At 36.1% G+C, this 16,624-nt stretch overlaps 2 protein-coding genes across 13 annotated transcripts in view; one reads left to right on the top strand and one right to left on the bottom strand.

The window, feature by feature from the left end:
- Positions 1-282: 282 nt before the first annotated feature.
- Positions 283-16,624, bottom strand: part of LOC132193261 (nuclear factor 1 X-type) — an 82,731-nt gene continuing 66,389 nt past the window's right edge. For 5 of the 12 annotated variants that reach the window (XM_059613826.1, XM_059613828.1, XM_059613824.1 and 2 more), the window contains 9 exons: positions 9,351-9,446; positions 7,740-7,877; positions 7,465-7,677; positions 6,467-6,649; positions 5,169-5,383; positions 4,818-4,965; positions 4,490-4,731; positions 3,758-3,980; positions 283-2,753 (listed from right to left, as the gene is read on the bottom strand). In XM_059613826.1, the coding sequence (XP_059469809.1) occupies positions 2,551-2,753; positions 3,758-3,980; positions 4,490-4,731; positions 4,818-4,965; positions 5,169-5,383; positions 6,467-6,649; positions 7,465-7,677; positions 7,740-7,877; positions 9,351-9,446 (1,661 nt within the window). In that variant the 3' untranslated portion in view covers positions 283-2,550. Of the gene's footprint in view, positions 2,876-3,757; positions 3,981-4,489; positions 4,732-4,817; positions 4,966-5,168; positions 5,384-6,466; positions 6,650-7,464; positions 7,678-7,739; positions 7,878-9,350; positions 9,447-16,624 lie in introns of all 12 variants that reach the window. The other 7 variants (XM_059613833.1, XM_059613822.1, XM_059613832.1 and 4 more) reach the window with 5 other exon arrangements.
- On the top strand, positions 11,426-13,300 carry LOC132193263 (serine protease gd-like). The gene is made up of 7 exons (XM_059613835.1): positions 11,426-11,537; positions 11,604-11,679; positions 11,734-11,904; positions 12,362-12,474; positions 12,530-12,706; positions 12,754-12,910; positions 12,962-13,300. Exons 2-7 carry the CDS (start codon positions 11,604-11,606, stop codon positions 13,183-13,185), a joined length of 918 nt encoding a protein of 305 aa, XP_059469818.1. The 5' UTR covers positions 11,426-11,537; the 3' UTR covers positions 13,186-13,300.

Consider the following 16,624-nt stretch of genomic DNA (forward strand, 5'->3'; position numbering starts at 1 on the left):
GTTGCATTTTGAAATCGTACAAAATGTGAGTTGCTCCAACTTGCTACGATGTGTATTTTATTTAATTGCTTATCAAATGTAGTGTATTTAATTATTATGCATTTGTGAAGTTGTACAGTTTTTGTCGTGGTGTTCCATAACCATTTTATTAAGTTGAATTTTTGCGCGAACATATATTTTTTTTTTTATTTACCAGTACATTAGGCACTACAGGTTAAAGAAAAAGTGTATGTCTTCTCTGTAAAACCTACCAATTGTGTTGGAAGAAATTATATTGGTGATAAAAAAAAAATACAAAGTACGTGTGCGTTCAGATGCAGCTTTAAATAACATTTAAATATATTTGGCACCACTTTCTGCAAATTCTCTCAGCAGCTTAAGTGTATTGAAAAAGTTCACAACAATATTCTCCGAATACACTTTTTCTTCAGCAACAATATAACAGCGCAGAATCCAAATTTAATAATAGTTTAACTTACATGGCTAATCTTGTTTGCACGCCCTCACTACGATTATAATTTTTTTTCTTTTTATCAAAAATTTTGTCCACCTCTGACTTTAAGATGTTTTATTTCAGTAGCGTCCAATCGAGGATGAATATTTAATTTTAATACAAACTGGTTTTTATCCCTTTTTTAACAATGGACCCCTAATATTAGTAATGGTAATAGCGCAGTAGTTACTTTTTATTATTATATACGGTGTACATCATTTTGATTCTTTCTTCGTCATTTTTTTTTCTCAATCTACAGCACTCTTTTTATAATTTGACAGATTTGTACCTTTGCAAATAAAATAAGTTAATCTCTCGTTTATTATCTTCCTTACAACAGAAAAGAACACGCTAACTCTAAAGTTCACACGCAAATTAATTAAAATTCGAAACGATAAAACGTCAAAAGTCGCAGAACGAAAATTTTCTTCCAAGTACATCTTTGGTTTAAAGTGCCGATCCAACTTTGTGATCACATATTTGCTAATGCACTACGATGAATTATACTTTTCTCGCTACGGCCTACATGAGTATTGAATTTTTTCCCGAACAATATATATATGCCTACATGCATCACAAACACGATCGCTGCATTTTGAGTATTGAGTGTTTTTTTATTGCTGCAATACTAATCGAATTTTCCCACGTTGCAAGGCATCTAAGGTAATTTTATCGTGACTGCAACCAAAATTTGAGACACGTGTTCGCGTTTCTCAATAGGGCACTTTTCATTTTCATCTTTTACCAAAGGAACACAATTTTGAATTTTTTCTTCTTTATTTTAAAAGGCCCTGTGCGTTTGAAAATCTGTCTAATTAAATTTTATCTTTCAAACTCGCTAAATTTGTTAAGTACTGGCTATGCTTTAATTGAATCGCTAAACGCTAGTTTTTTCTCTCAGCTAATTTGATACAGCCCGTTTCGTAATTAAACACTTTTAAGTAATCAGCGCACTAAAACTGTTTTCCCTCACAACGAGTGTATATTGCAAAATAGCACTTTGTTGAGCTTCTTACTTAATGGAGAATCGTTGTATTGTATCTTTTACTTATATAAAATTTGTCATGTCATAATTTATTACTTTTAATTATAGTCTAGCTAATCACCTACGAATTTCCTCTCTCGCGTTTACTTTATGTTTTAAATATGGCACTAGAATTTTTCCTAGATTTATCCACTCTAATTATCCTTCTCCTTTTCCCAGCACGTGTAATGTAAATAGGCCTTTTATAGGTTGCGTTGTATTGAACTAACAATTATTTACACCAGAAAAGTATAACTTTTACGCTAACTAGCAGCAGAGAACGGTTTGTTGCGGGCGACTCCATAATTTGTGTGTGTATCGCTCTAGATTTTCAATACTTATTTCAATATCAAAAAAGTTCTTCAACGGGACTACCTGAAAAACTAGTTAAAACTAGAAGCGTTATCACATTCTGTTCAAAAAATCCAATCGTGCAAAATTTGTTTTGACTAATATATTCGCTCACAAAGTATTTGCCAATTAAAAATATTGAAGTTTTTAAGTGATTAAATTGATCTAAATCAATTCTTTTAAGTTAATAGCCAGGGAGATGAATGATTAATAATGCGATTTAAAGAGAGAAATCCGCCCAATTAATCAATTTAAATTCTCCTGGAATTTTCAAACTTTAAACCAAGATGAATGTAATTGGTTTGAAACATGACAAAAAAAATTTAAAATCAGCAATTCTCCTACACAGAAAGTGTGTGATTTTGCTATAGACTGACGTATCACCTGAATTTTCTTATTGGCTTTTCTGCGATAATTGAATTACAGAGTTTTCTTGCAATATTGACGGCATTATAATTACCTTATTTACACTGACAATGGTAAATCTGCAGCACACAAATCGTACGTAATACTTCAAACTCCCGATTTTGAAAACAAAAAAATCGTATTTTTTCTAACAATGAAAAGTACAGGGGCTGCAGTGGCACCGCAAACAAAATATTCGATTGAGCAAAAAACTTGAACAACAGCATTCTCAGTTAACAGCAAACGATTCTGCGTCTCGGAAGAAACGGAGCGGCGGTCAGGCGGTCGACGACTGTTGCGGCGCCGTGGCGCCGCCGGCCCCCTTGTCGGGCGCCACCACGGTGATGGCAGCGACGCCGGCCGCCGCCGCCGTCACCGCCGACGCCTCGTGCGGCGGCGAACCGTCCGTGGGGGCGTGATCGGAGGCGTCGATCGGGTCGCCGCCCCCGGCCTGCTGCACCACTGGACTGAAGTAGCGCTCTGCGGACACACAGGCCCTTTGTCAGTTCAGACACTTCGGACACGCCGCGCGGCAAAACAGGACACTTTTCAAAAGTGGAAAAAGAAAACTCGCAGCTGAAGGGTCCCCAGAGAAATTTAGTCTTGAAAAAAATAATAAGAAAAAATATCAATTTTTGAAGATAAATTATCAATGCAAAACTTTAAATTTATTAGTAAAATGGTTTCATTTTTCTTTTTAAAATCACCCCTAATAATTAGAAGCACAATTTTTGTTTTGTTATAATTTAGTTTTCTTGGGAACTAAAAGAAAAGTTTATAGGGAGCGAAACAGAGTGAAATTAACATATAAGAGCCAAATTTACTATTTTTAATTTTAAACGACTGAAATTATTGATTGATTAATTTAAATATATGAATAAAAATCAGATTTAAGCCAAAATATTTATAATTGAATTTAAAAAAATATATTTTAACTTCATATTAGACAATTTGCGACCTACTTGATAGGACACTTGTCTTCAAGAAACGATAATAAATGTGAATCATAATAATTTCCATGTTTTCTTGTCAGACGACTTTCTTCTTTCTGCCAAAATTTTATAAATTCTAGTAAGTATGCTTCATGTTCTTGTTGCAAATAATTGTTATATTTTACTTGATAAGATTCCCCACCATGAAGGTATGCAACATTTTGACACTCCTGTCCAGCAGGTTGCATACTTTCAGAATAAATTTATACTTTCTTTGGAGACCCTTCTAACTCTAGCCGAGGAAACAAAAGTCAACCGGTAACAGAGAGTAGAGCAACAGAAAATCATTTTCGCACACAAAACAACAAAATAAAAAGTTCATTATTATGCAACATTTGAGAATTTGTTTAGCTTAAAAAATCATCCTTCTCTTGGGTGGAAATCAAATTTGAACACAAAACAAAACTGCACGCGGGTTAGAACTCGGAAGTCATTAGATGGTTTGGGTTGGCGGAGGAGGTGGCGGCGGAGGTGGCTCGGAGGCGTGCTTACCGTCATCCATGGCTTCGACGGCGCTGTTTCCAGGGCCCATCAGAGGCGCCATCATGTAGTCCTCCTCGAGGCTGATGAAGGGCCCCGTGTTCCATCGAGGAATTGACGTGGATCTAGACGAATTCCGCGAATTGCTCACAGGTGATGAGAAAAGGTTCAGGTTGGTCGGGCTAATTACACCTGACATTGCTCCGACAGGACTCAAGCTTGGGTAGGTAAACAACTGAAAAATGAATTTAAATCAGTTATATTCAAAATTATTTTTTATATAGCAATTAAGTACAATTATTATAAATTAAAAATGCACATGAAATATTGTAAAACTAAAAATAAAAATTATGAAATTTAACGAATACTTTGCTTTAAATACTGTTAAACCACTTTTTATAAAGCCAAATCAACACTGGAAAAATTAAATAATTATTCAACTAACAATAAGATGAGAAGTCAAAAAAATTCTTTTGATAAAGTAACAGGTAAAATTAAAATATTAAATTTAAAATTAGAAAAACAGCTGTTCAATGTATTTCTCCTTAGGTGAACAATTTTAATTCAGCAGCTCTTAGTTTTCTGCTACGTCTCAATCATACGTAGAATTTTTAACAGTGATGGATCAATTATTCCTTCACAACTTCACATTGCAATCAAATTGAAAGTATAATAAAAAGTTGATGAAAATTAATCCAGCAATGTAAAAAAAAAAAATATTCAGGATAAAAATTAAAATTATACCTGTCCAGTTTGTGGGTGCAGGTGTGAAAACGCGTAGTCTCTGCTCACACAAAAAGGGCCACTGACCACCGACCGGGATGAAGGTGGTGGAGGCAAATCACCCTGGCTGATGGGGGGCCCTGCCGAGGCCGGCGGAGACGGACTGAGGGCGCTGCCCCTGCCATCGCGGGGTGACGATGAGTCCCCCATGGGTGGTGTGGAGGAGGCGGGCGGCGAGTTGGAGGCGGCGACAGACAACTCTCCTGGAAATTAGACCAGATTGAGTTTTTCCACGCAGACAGAAGAGTAATTTCAATTTTTGATAAAAAGAAATTTGACGAGTTATTACGGTCGGAATAGCTGATTGCCAAGGGGACAGCAGTACCTGTCGAACGAATGATGGCTACAGGTCGGGCCATCGGAGGCGGTGGGGGCGGTGGCAGCATCGAGCTAGGGTAATACTGCGCCAGTTTCGAAGGACTCCGCGATGTGCCCGCCTAAAGGTGAAGAATTACAAAATAAATAATAAAAATTCATTCAATAATAATGGAATTTTTGTAGCATTAAAAGAAATTATTTAAAAAAATGCTGCAATATTTATGAACTGTATTATTTGCAAATTTTGAAATTTATTTTTATATAATTCACTCCAAAAGTAATTATTGAATTTGAATAAAATAAATTTTTTTAATAAACTGACCTGAGATCCTTGCTGTGTGTTTTCCGCTTCCTGGCAAACAAAGGTGACAAAGTCTGACAGCGTGTCATGGCCGTTTTCAGGGTACTTTGTGGGGCTGTGCTGTGAGCTTTGGTGCTCGGAGGCGGAGGTCTGGGGGTAGTAGCTGCTCGAAGAGCTTCCGCCTCCGATGCTCGCAGACGCTATCGACGCCACCGAGCTGTGCTGCGAGGGCATGCCTGGAAAACGATTGGGTTCCGAACCGTGGGTTAAAATCTAGTTTTCCAAAGAGTCAAGTGGACGTCGAGGAAATTAAGTAACACCGAGAAATAGAGAGAGTGACACCGAGAAGTAGTGAGAGAGGAGACAGTATAGTTGCAAAATCCATGTTCACACTGCTGTGTGTTGGTCGCAGATTAGAGAACAGGTCATCCTCAGCATACAACATTCAGATATATTTAGAATTATTAAAGTTTATTTTATAAAAATTATTTAATTTTTCTCTAAATAAAATTAATTTGATTAAATGATTTGAGTCTTTTTTATTTTTATATTCTGTGGATCTTTTTTAATTAAATTTGGATATTTAATTACCAAGTAAAGCAGGAATAACTGTTAAACACCCATGCTATACAAAATGAGTTGCCCTCGTCCACATCCAACACCAATGAAATATACACTGAAAAGTGGAACGTATAAAGTGTACACAGATAAAAAAATTGCACCAAAATTGTGAGACAGTGTGATTTTTTTTCCAGAGTGAAAACAAAAAGGCGTGTGTGTGTTAGATGTATATATGTATGATGTGAAAATTTTCAACAGAATGACAGAAACTTCTGAGGCAGCATCCGCAGAACAGCCAACACCGAGATTGAGAGAGACTAGAAAAGAGTGGTAGAAGAGGAGCAGGGTTATATAAAATTGTTTTGTGTTTTGTGCACAGAGCGACAGAGAGTTGCTAATTAGTAATCAGACACACAGACAGAAGTACCTGTTAACAACAGACGACTCAGTCATCGCATGCAAAGGTTAACTGAAACAAACGCAAGTCCACGTCATCATCTCTGAATTAATCAGATAGGAGAGAAAATCTATGGGTATTGTTAGTGGTTAGTAATATTGAAACAGCACTGCACGATGGAGTTGAAATTTACACTAATTATTCAATTAAAAACTGTTTGATTTGTATAATTTTTCTAATTAAATCAAGAACCTAATATTTTTTTTACTATAATGCAAAGCTCTGATTGAATATTTCTAATTTTTCAACTAACTAAAACCCTGATTTTTTTAAATTAATTTTTTTTGCAGGGCAGACCTACCTTGGCGGGGGTTGGTGGGGGCCGTGGTGTGACTAGAGGGGTGGGGTGGAGAGTTGTGGTGGTGGTGGTTCGCCCTGCCAAAGGCGGACGAGGAGGGGTTGTTGCCGCCCTGAAAGCCACCCTGCTCCTGCTTATTTACCTTGTTGGCCGCCGACAGGGGCGAGTGAACTGAGGAGGAAGCGCCTGCAAATCAGCACACACAAACAATGTCGAAATCGCGCAAAATCACACTCTCCAAACGTTTGTTTCTCTTAGAAAAAAAACTCATCATATCTAATCTCTTTGGCATTACTTGGCTACTCTATAGAAAGATTTAACAAAAAAATCTATGAAAAAAAAACTCACTTCAGGCAGGGTTACTAAAAAACATGCATTTTTTTAAATTAAAAAATATTTCAAGTATGTGTGCATTAAAAATTTTGAAAAATGGCAAACTCATGTGTTGGCAAACTTACCCTGATTGAGAAAAAAATAATATAAACCTACATTTGTAAAAATTTCTATAATTATTGTAAGGTGAATTTTGGTTTATTGGTGCCTGCTTCAAAATGATCTGAATATAAGCAAATAAAATATACATGTGTATGTACAGGGGTGGATGGGAGGTTTTTTGTGTACATAGGGAGGTTGAGAGTTATTCAAGGGAGATGAGACAGAATTGATTTTGGTGCAATGCCTGTACCGCTGTGTTTACACAAACGTCAGAAGAAGTCGGGAAGTAAAAATATATAGAATAATAAATTTCACAGAAATCAGATGTGGATTCGAGTGAGTGGGGAGAGAGATAGGGAATGCATGTACAGAGTAGGAGAACAATAGAATTGTGTGTGGTGGTTTGTTACAAACAAGAGACGGAGAGGGAGAATAGCCAAAGTAATGAATTTCCCCATAGTTCATCAAAATATATTCTTCCTGCTTCGCCAGATTATTTTTACAATAAATCAATGCTGAATTTCAAATTATTTTTCTTTTTCAAAAGCAATTATTCCAATACATACCGTGGTCAACGTCCGAATGCCAGCTGGTTTGGCTGGACAGGGACGCGGGACTCTGTCCGTAGTAAGCGACCTCAGGAGCCGAACTTTTGTCCGCACCTCGACCTGGCCCCGCGGCGCCCAACTCCATTTCCTCCTCGGTGGAACTCAGCCTTCTCAGACGTTTGTTTCTGGGCTCGCCAGGACTTTGGGAACTTCTTGGAAGTGACATAGGACCTGAGAAGAAATTACAATTTAAAATTAATTTAAAAAAAGGAAAAATTTATGGAAAATTTTACTATAGGCGCCGGTGGGCAGCATTGAAGAGTGATCTGGAGCAGGAGGTGTGTAACTGTTGCAGTAGTAGCCGCCAGGGTTCTCCAGCTTGATGGCACTGACAGGGGGCTGCATTCCGTTTGGCCCTTGCATTATTGACGCTGAAATCAGACAAAGAAAAATACCATAAATTAAGTTTTTATAATAAGATAATTAGACTGAATAAAAAGTTTTTCATTTGAAGCAAAATAATTAATTATTTCAGATGTTTTAATTTTGCGTTACAAAATTTATGACGGAAATTTTTATATAATTTATTGTAGAATGGTAGATTTGTAAAAATTTTATAGTATATAAATTCAGTGGGAGTTTCTAGAAATAATTGTTCATTTTCAATAACGGAAAGATATATTTTACCAAAAAGTATTAATAACATTTCAGTCATTTTATTGATTCATTTTAATATTCGTAATAAAACCCCCCGAATATTTTATTTTTTCAATTCAGCAAAATTAATTCTATTACAGAATCATTCGGCCAGCCTTTGAATCAAAGTGCATCCCTCCCTCATATATATTTCCATTTTTTTTTCACTCATTTTCGCCGCCCCGTCAGCATAGTGCGGTACGTGGCGATGAAATTCGGCGTGTTGGAGGCAGAAAAATATCGCATCAGCGTGCACGCTCCACCGAAGTCGCTGCATTATCATTTAATATATTACGAGAGGGATGAATTTCGGTCGGGGGTGCCTTTGCAGGCCGTCCGCATGTAGTATTTCTTGCGCTAAATATGAGAGAGAGAGAGCGAGCGAGCGAAGTGGACCAAGTTATCTGTGCTCACACCCCCAGAAAACCAATGTGGTGTGCGCGAATGGATGATGAATAGGATTGCCTTTACTAGCCATTAAACTAAACATCACACACTACCAAAAGCCGCCTGCACATGGATCGGCCCGCAAGGCTTTCAGCAGCTCGACACGCTCGTGAGTTCGGTGACCTTTCAATTTCAAAATCGAGGGAGGGAAGGTCAAACGTAAAATCGATTGAATTGATTCACATTTAAAAAAAATCCATAAGTAATGTTGGAAAAAACAAATTTAAATTTAAGCTTTTTAGCAAAACGATTTTTTTATTGGAATATCTCTTCAAAATTATTGATGTCAGTTCAAAGCTAAAATCAACTTTGTAAATAAATACGATAAAAACCATATTAAAATCAGGGCTTTTTTGTGATTTTTCAATATTTCATTTTTACTCTTTTATTGTTTCAAAGCAAAAACCCTCAATTTTAAAATCTTCTACAAAAAGAAGTGATTCGTGTATTGGAAGTGCTTACCTCATTTTCTTCTATCAATATAAGAAAAATGAATTGAAAATAAAACCCACCTTACTTTAAATGGAGTGTGGAAATTGTGAAAAGTGCCAAACGTTTCTCTCTCAATTAAACAAAAGGAAACTACGACTTTAAAATTTACTTTTTTTACTTGCTTCTGCACAAAACTTTCCCCAAAAAATTTAAAGCTTTTATCTACCGTATTAAAAAAGCTCCAAGTGGCTTTGCTTTAGAAAAGAAATAGCTCGCTAAGTGTAACTATACGAATGAAAAAAGTGGCGGGGGAGCAGAGCAATACATACCTTTGGCAAGTCTCCACAGTTCTTTAGATGAGAACACTCCAGTGGCTAATATGATATCGTTACAAACCACCCCGTTATAAGGATTGTGTGAATAGCCTGCAACAAACACACAAACTGCAATTAGAGACTTTCAGCACCTCCGACGACGAACACAAATTATATACAAAAAAAAAAAATCAGAGCTAGAGTGCTATTTTCGCAAAAGAACTTCGTGTCAAGACCATAAATTAACGCAGGGACTTTTTTAATTTCAACCAAGGGGGGAGTAAAGTTGTTCACAGCAAATCCCGATACACATGCACAAAACTCTCCAAATTAGCAATCGGAGAGAGACAAAAAGTGAGCGCGGAAATCGATTTGGTTTTTTGCTGGCAATCGTCCTCGCTCCCGCTCTCTCCTAATTGATTTAATTCATTTCCCGATCGGAATAAATGTGCGTTTCTCGGAGAGGCACAAAAACTTACTTCCATCCCTCCTCCGCCGAGCTTTTTCATTAATCTAATGAAGAGAAAGAGCAGCTTTCAAAAACGATTAATTGCCGAGTCTGAAAAGTTCTCGATCGAGAGACTTGTTTTTAATTTGGAAAAAGCTTCTTTCTAGAAGAATTTCTCGTCGCGCAATACTGAAAATTTTCCGAGACTTCCGGCCGACTCAATTATTGCATCCTAGAGAGCGACTCTCTCCAGAGAGAAGAGTCGTAAAAATGAGGCGACAAAAACAAAGCTGGAGTGAGTTTTGGCAGCTTTTGCATAAATGAGCTGGCGGTCGGTCAGACGACCTTGGAATCCTTGCCGCCGGCCAAAAAAGTTTTAAATTATAAGATCATGGACCTGTGCCCAGTAAACCAAGGCTCCGAGAGAGTTGTGCATACTTTCGGAATAAATTCAAACGTGACGAAATCGTTAAGGCTTAAAATCGAAAGAAATTTTCAAATTTATTTTGGAGATTTTTATTGCAAAAAGTTTGATAAATTCGGAGTAATAAATAAATAATCTTAATTTTTCTATATTATATAAGAAATATATTAAAAATATATTAGAAAATATATAGATACAGGTGGTAGGTTAGGAAATATTATGTCTTAATCAAAAAAGCTCGTTGCGTTGCATTAAATATTCTAACTAAACATAATCAAATTTAAAATTATATGTTAAATACACCCAAATTTTATTCAATTAATATTAATCGATTTGATTTTGATTCAATTCTTAATTTCCGGTTAATAGATAACGAATCCAATTTACAATTGGGAGCACTTGAGTTCAAATACGCACTACTTCTATTCGCAAGAGCGGCCACTTCCTTCTTCTTCTCTTTTTAAACGACTCTCTGCTCTCTCCGAAAATATTTCATGTGGCCGGATGAGAGTTATGGCGACACTCGAGCTGATATCTTGATACCTTTTTCCGATAGCTGAGCCTTTTCGGAGAGGAAAAATATAGCAGAGGAGGTGGAGAAAAATATATAAATTGTCGCAGCTCGTCTAATGACTCCCTCATGCGCCGTCTTTATCGTCGCCGCGCTTTAACGACGGAAAATGCATTTTGTTTTACGGCGGGACCTCTTCGTTCTGCACCTTTCAAATAGTTTTCACCGCGAGAGAGAATTATATTTATAATGGTGCTCCTGTTATCGGCTCATAAATAACACTCGCAGGCAATTTGGGGCCCGTTTTTCTCCGCCAGGCTTAACATATGTTCACTTCCGAGAAGCCAGTTTGATAAAACGTAGCAGTTCTAAATTTGTCGCAAATTTTCTTAGATTTTCTTATTTATAAATTTAATCTTATCTTATTTAGAATAATATTTTATGAATAAATGAACAAGAGTTAAAAACACAATTGGTTATGTGCTGTATTTATCTATGAATTCTTCAATAATTTATTATTTAATTTTCTCCCAACAAAAAGTTGTTTTTTAAAATTCTTTTTAAACTGCCTCAAGAAATTAAAAATTGGCTAAAAATTCAATATTCCGGCAAAAATGAAGCAACTCTTATCTATGATATGAAGTCAGATTTCCTGACCCTTGGAGACAAAAATGATCTAAAAATAGCAACGGGTCATGCCAAGGTCAGACCCACTAGCATTTAAATAAGCTGCTTATCAAATTCTGCGCCACTTTTGTTCCTCAAGACTTGCTTCAAAGACGTGCTTTTCCAAGTAACGAAGAATTGAATTAACTGAAGGTAGGAAATATCAACGTTTAAATTATTTCCAAAAACATAAAAAGTCAAAATTATTTTTGAATTTAGATGAATTTATCCATTTTACTTGGCTGCGTAATATTCGTGGCCGCCGATGTGGCTCTCGCGTCCAGGAATGGTTTTGGTTTGTAACTGTTAGAAAACTAATTTTTTAACGGACCAATATTCCATTTTTTAGCATTTCGCGGCGGAAAGAGTTACGCGAACTGCGGACAAGTGTCGGGTTCTGTGGGCGGGCGAGGACTTCACCCCTGGAACGTCAACATCCAATATTCAAATCTGCCTGGGAGGAATGCGGAGAAACGTGCCTGCACCGGAACTTTGATTTCAAAAAGGGCAATATTAACAAGTGAGTGACTATTTAAGAGAGCGACAAAGTAACATTTCATTGGTTGAAATTTGAATATTAATATTATAAAACTGGTTTTGGTCACAATCACACAATCAAATTTTGGCATGAAGAATACAATGTAAAAAATTTTCAACAAATTAAAAACTACAGTTTTCCTGTGAAAATGAAAGAAGTAAATTTAAAATAGCTAATAAAATCAGTAAGTTATTATTTGTTAATCTTAAGAGATTTTTGTGTATAAAAACGAGATTATTTATTATTATTTTATTTTTAATTTTGCTCATGAGATTGGCTTGCAAAATCAGGACTAAAACCTTAAAATCTAATTTTTAATTATAAACAATTTTAAATATTATATTAATACTGTCCAAAACCCTATTTTGATTGTTTTTTAGTGCCTAATTCTTGTTCGAGTATGAAAATTTAATGTAAAAATATAGACATTAATTTTCAGCTGGGTATTGTGTCCGCTATGATGGCAAAACTTTGTCCACTGACAAAATTACTGTCACATTGGGTGCTTATGACCAATCTGATTCCAACGAGAGATCGAGACAAGTTGTCAAGGTATTTTGTTTTTAAAAACGATTTATTCTAAATTTTTAATAAATGTAATTTTCAGCCTTCCTCGGTGATTTTGCACCCTGCTTATGATGAATCCAGCGGGTCCGGCACGCCAAATAATCTCGCCCTGTTAATTTTTGACGAGCCCAAAATCCAAATCACCGATTTTGTGAAACCAGCGTGTTTGTGGAGCGAAGATTTTGACGTCCAGAAAATAGTCAACGCTACTGGCGCGGTATAAAATAATTACCTAAAATATGACTTTGAAAAAATTCTTCAAAGGTGGTAGGCTGGGCCCTAGATTCGGATTTGAAGCAAATCGAAAAACTTCTGCCAACACAATTGACAGTTATGTCGAACGCAGACTGCACAGAATTCTATCGCGAATTTCAAAAGTGGGTGGTTCCGACTAAAACTCTATGCATCGCCCATACTAACGGTAAAGATTTTATTATTATAATTTTTTTTACTTAATTTTGAAAATCAATAGATCCTGGTGGCTGTGCATACAACGACGGCACCGGTTTTGTTATTTCCAAGAATGGAATTGGCTTTTTGAGAGCTGTCGTGAGGAATGGCTTGTTTGAAAATGATATGGAGAAGGGTGTCACAAAACAATACGTTTGCGAACCACGTAAGCGCCCTCTCGTCACTGATGTTGATTTCCACATGGATTGGATTGTGGGAAGCGTCCCAGACATTTCAGCCCTGTGAAATTTTTTATGGCTGCGAAACAAAGCACAATAAAATGATGTTAAAAATGTTAAAAACTCATCATATTTTGATTATATAAAACCAATAACTGTAAATAAAATGAGTAATTATGGTAGATTTTTGTTATTCTTCAAAGAAAATTGGAAAAGTTAAATAATTGCTACGGAGCCACATTTTCATGACATTTTTTTTGGCTGGTACCTGAATGAAAATTACGAGCCGACTGGAAATCTTCAGCGAGCAGGTTTACGCAGGCGAATCAGCACGAGTTTTGTTTCCGAGCAAGCAGGAAATTCTTTGGCTCATTTTTTAAAACCAACTCGCAATTTCTGCGCTCGTTACACCAAAGGTTTAACTTAGAAGCTTGAAATTTGGAAATTTTGATTTATCGTTTTTGTAAATTCCTACAGGTCGCAATGCATGCGCCATGGACACTGGAAGTGGTTTCATTTTGGAGAAAACTGATAGATTTTTCCTCCGAGGCGTCGCCACTTACGGCGTGCCTAAAGAATTGAGGGTGTCTGGTGCTCCATATTCCCCGTTCTCCTTTTAGCATTTACTTCATCACTGACCTAGGTTTCCATATGGACTGGATTGTTCAGAACGTGCCTGATTTGTCAAAATAAAAGGTAAAATTGTTTGAAGCCTAATATTTGAATGTCAGTTTAGATTAAACTTTTTGAAGAAAAAAAAACGGAAATGTTTAAAAAATTTGAGATTTTTCAGAAGAAAATCCAAAATACATGAAAAAAATTGTAAGGTATGAATGAAACATTTTAATTATAATAAAATTAATAACCTTCTGAAATTTTAAGATAGATCTAGAAATCAAAAAACAGCCTGATTTGATAAAATTGATTTTTTTTTTTTTTTAATTTTATTATGGCTGAAGATTTGAAACTTCAACCGAATCAAGTTATTTAATTATTGTTTCCTTGACCAACATCAAAGAGGTCGGAAAAGAAACCTAAAAAAAAAAAAAATTAATAATTCAATGTAAGTAAAGGAAAAATATTTAAATTTATAAAAAAAAAACTAAAGAAATTCTTTTAAAGCCTTGTTTATTTCTTGTTTTAAGCAGGGCGTTCTTGAGTATCGGAGCAAGACAAGTAAATCCGGCTCACTAACTCCCGGCTAAATTAAATGGAGACGGATTTTTCTCCTGATTACAATAATTGGCTCGGCGAGTACTTAGCAAATGGAGTGATCACAGAATACACACGGCCAAAGGGATGAGAGGTCGCGCACAATGAATATTTACGGCCGATGCAATTTACTTAATTAAAGTCGTGTGCCCCTCTCGACACGCAGCGAGCGGCCCGAACGACTGACTCTCTTTCCCGCTTGTGCTGCTGCACACGCATTCGCAATTAACGAGACGCGAGCGAGGCGATGTGATTGCAAGAGAGAAAGACAACTTTGTATTGCGATCGTGAATCCGCCCCTCCTTGCTTTTCCTGCTCGACCACTTTGTTGAAAGGAGCAATCAGCTGATCAATTGAGCCTGTGAGAGATAAATGATTTATTGGTTTGGTTTTAATTACTGAAAATTTTCCCATTTAATTACAAAGACTTTTACTAAATCCAAAAAATATGGAAAAAATTTAACATAAATTCTTAATTACATAATTCTTAATAACGGTCAAAGGTTTATTTTAACCATTTTTTTTTGCATTACAAGCAAAACGAATTGGAGAAATAGTTAGAAATAATTATTATTATTTAGTAATTTAAAACTTTTGTTTCACATTTATTTATGATGAAAAAGATTTTAGATTGAAAACGTTGACTATAATATGTGGGGAAGCGCGCTCCACGGATGCAAATGATAGAAAATTTTTGAGTACTATATTATTAAATCGATATTTTGATCAAAAAAATATTGCAAAGAAAGATGTTATTTTATGGCAAAAAAATAATTGACTAGATTCCTTTTATTTAATGTAATTTTTATATAAATAACAGCCAATTAATAATTATTATTAAGTCACGTCAAGGATTTTGAAAAATTGAACCTTCTGGGAAAAGAAAGTGAATATAAATAAATTAAAATCGTAGGCAACTTCTTGACAAGCATGTCGTGCAGGTTGCATATTTTCAGGCTTCTGCCATCTGCTGATAGAATGCCGTTTTTTTTTAAAGATTACATTCAGAGGTCCATCGAAATTAAAATATTATTTCATTTTAAATTTTTTGTCAAAGTAAAACAAAGAAATCTTGGCTGGGGCCGCGGTGGAAATTTGTTTACCCGTGAGAAGAAAAGCACCGTTCGGTGCACACGTCAGTTGCGCCGGTCGGGAAAACGGGCGCGGCGGTGCAGCCTGGGTGGGTTTTTCTGGGCGTGTTCTTGGGCGAGTGCAGGGCGGAGCGTCGGCCTGCCCGAGTTTAATCTGCTCTCGAGTTCACACCATGACAAAAGACCGGCGGCTAAATTAGAGATTGGCGAACAAACGGAGAACAAGCAGCGCGGCTCCAGATTAAAACCCCCGCTATGCTGGTGCGCGCACGCCGTCGCACATCACTCAATTAATCACGTTCTCCAACCCCACAAATCTCTTCGTTGTGCAAAATAACGCCGCCCAGTTTCCCTGTTTTCCCATTTTTTACACGCCGACCCTTCGAACTGATTTTCCTCATTGCGTTGTTTCCTGCAAATACACTCTCAATACGTTCGGCGCGGGGGAGTTGTGGAAAAAAGCAATACGATCCTGTGAATGGAAAATTTATGGAAAAGTGCCAAAATGCGATGTACGTGCAGGCGGGGATCTCGTTTCTGTTGGTGAGGGATTTTCATCACTATGAATTGTTTGCCAGATGAAATTCTGAATTTTATCAGAAATTCTTTCTGAAAGAAGATAAATATTCAAAATTCTTGATATTCTAAATTACTGCGTATTTTAAATCCAATCCATAAAAAACAAATGTTCTCATGAATATTTTTGTGATAAAAAGAAGGAAGCATCTTTGGTCTGTCAATAAAATAAGAAAATAAGAGATATAATTTGAGTGCAATTTTTTTCGTATGAGCAATTTGGCAAATTCTACCCCAAATATAACTCTTGCAGAGGACTGCAGTTTAGGGCAAAAGTAAGCAAAATAATTAAAATCAGCTATATGAATTTGAAAAGATTAAATTTGTTGATCCAAACGTTTAACATTTTGATTATATTCACAAGTCAATTTTGGGTACTACGGGAAAAATAGCAACAATTATCACCAAAAAATCTTAATTTTTACAATTCATAAAAAAGATACAATAGATCTGCCATGCTAATAAGAAATTTAATTTTCAGAAGGATCAAATTAACTTAGATTTTGCTAAAATAAAATAAAATATTTTGTAATTTTACTATTTTTAAAACTTGAATCAATCACAAACCCTCAATAAGTCCTCAACTATAGTAAGTGCTTTGCCCTTATGGTTTTTTCCATCTTATGT

Source organism: Neocloeon triangulifer, unplaced genomic scaffold (genome assembly GCF_031216515.1).
Source record: "Neocloeon triangulifer isolate White Clay Creek 2 clone unplaced genomic scaffold, ASM3121651v1 ptg000003l, whole genome shotgun sequence".
Classification (NCBI taxonomy): Eukaryota; Metazoa; Arthropoda; class Insecta; order Ephemeroptera; family Baetidae; genus Neocloeon; species Neocloeon triangulifer.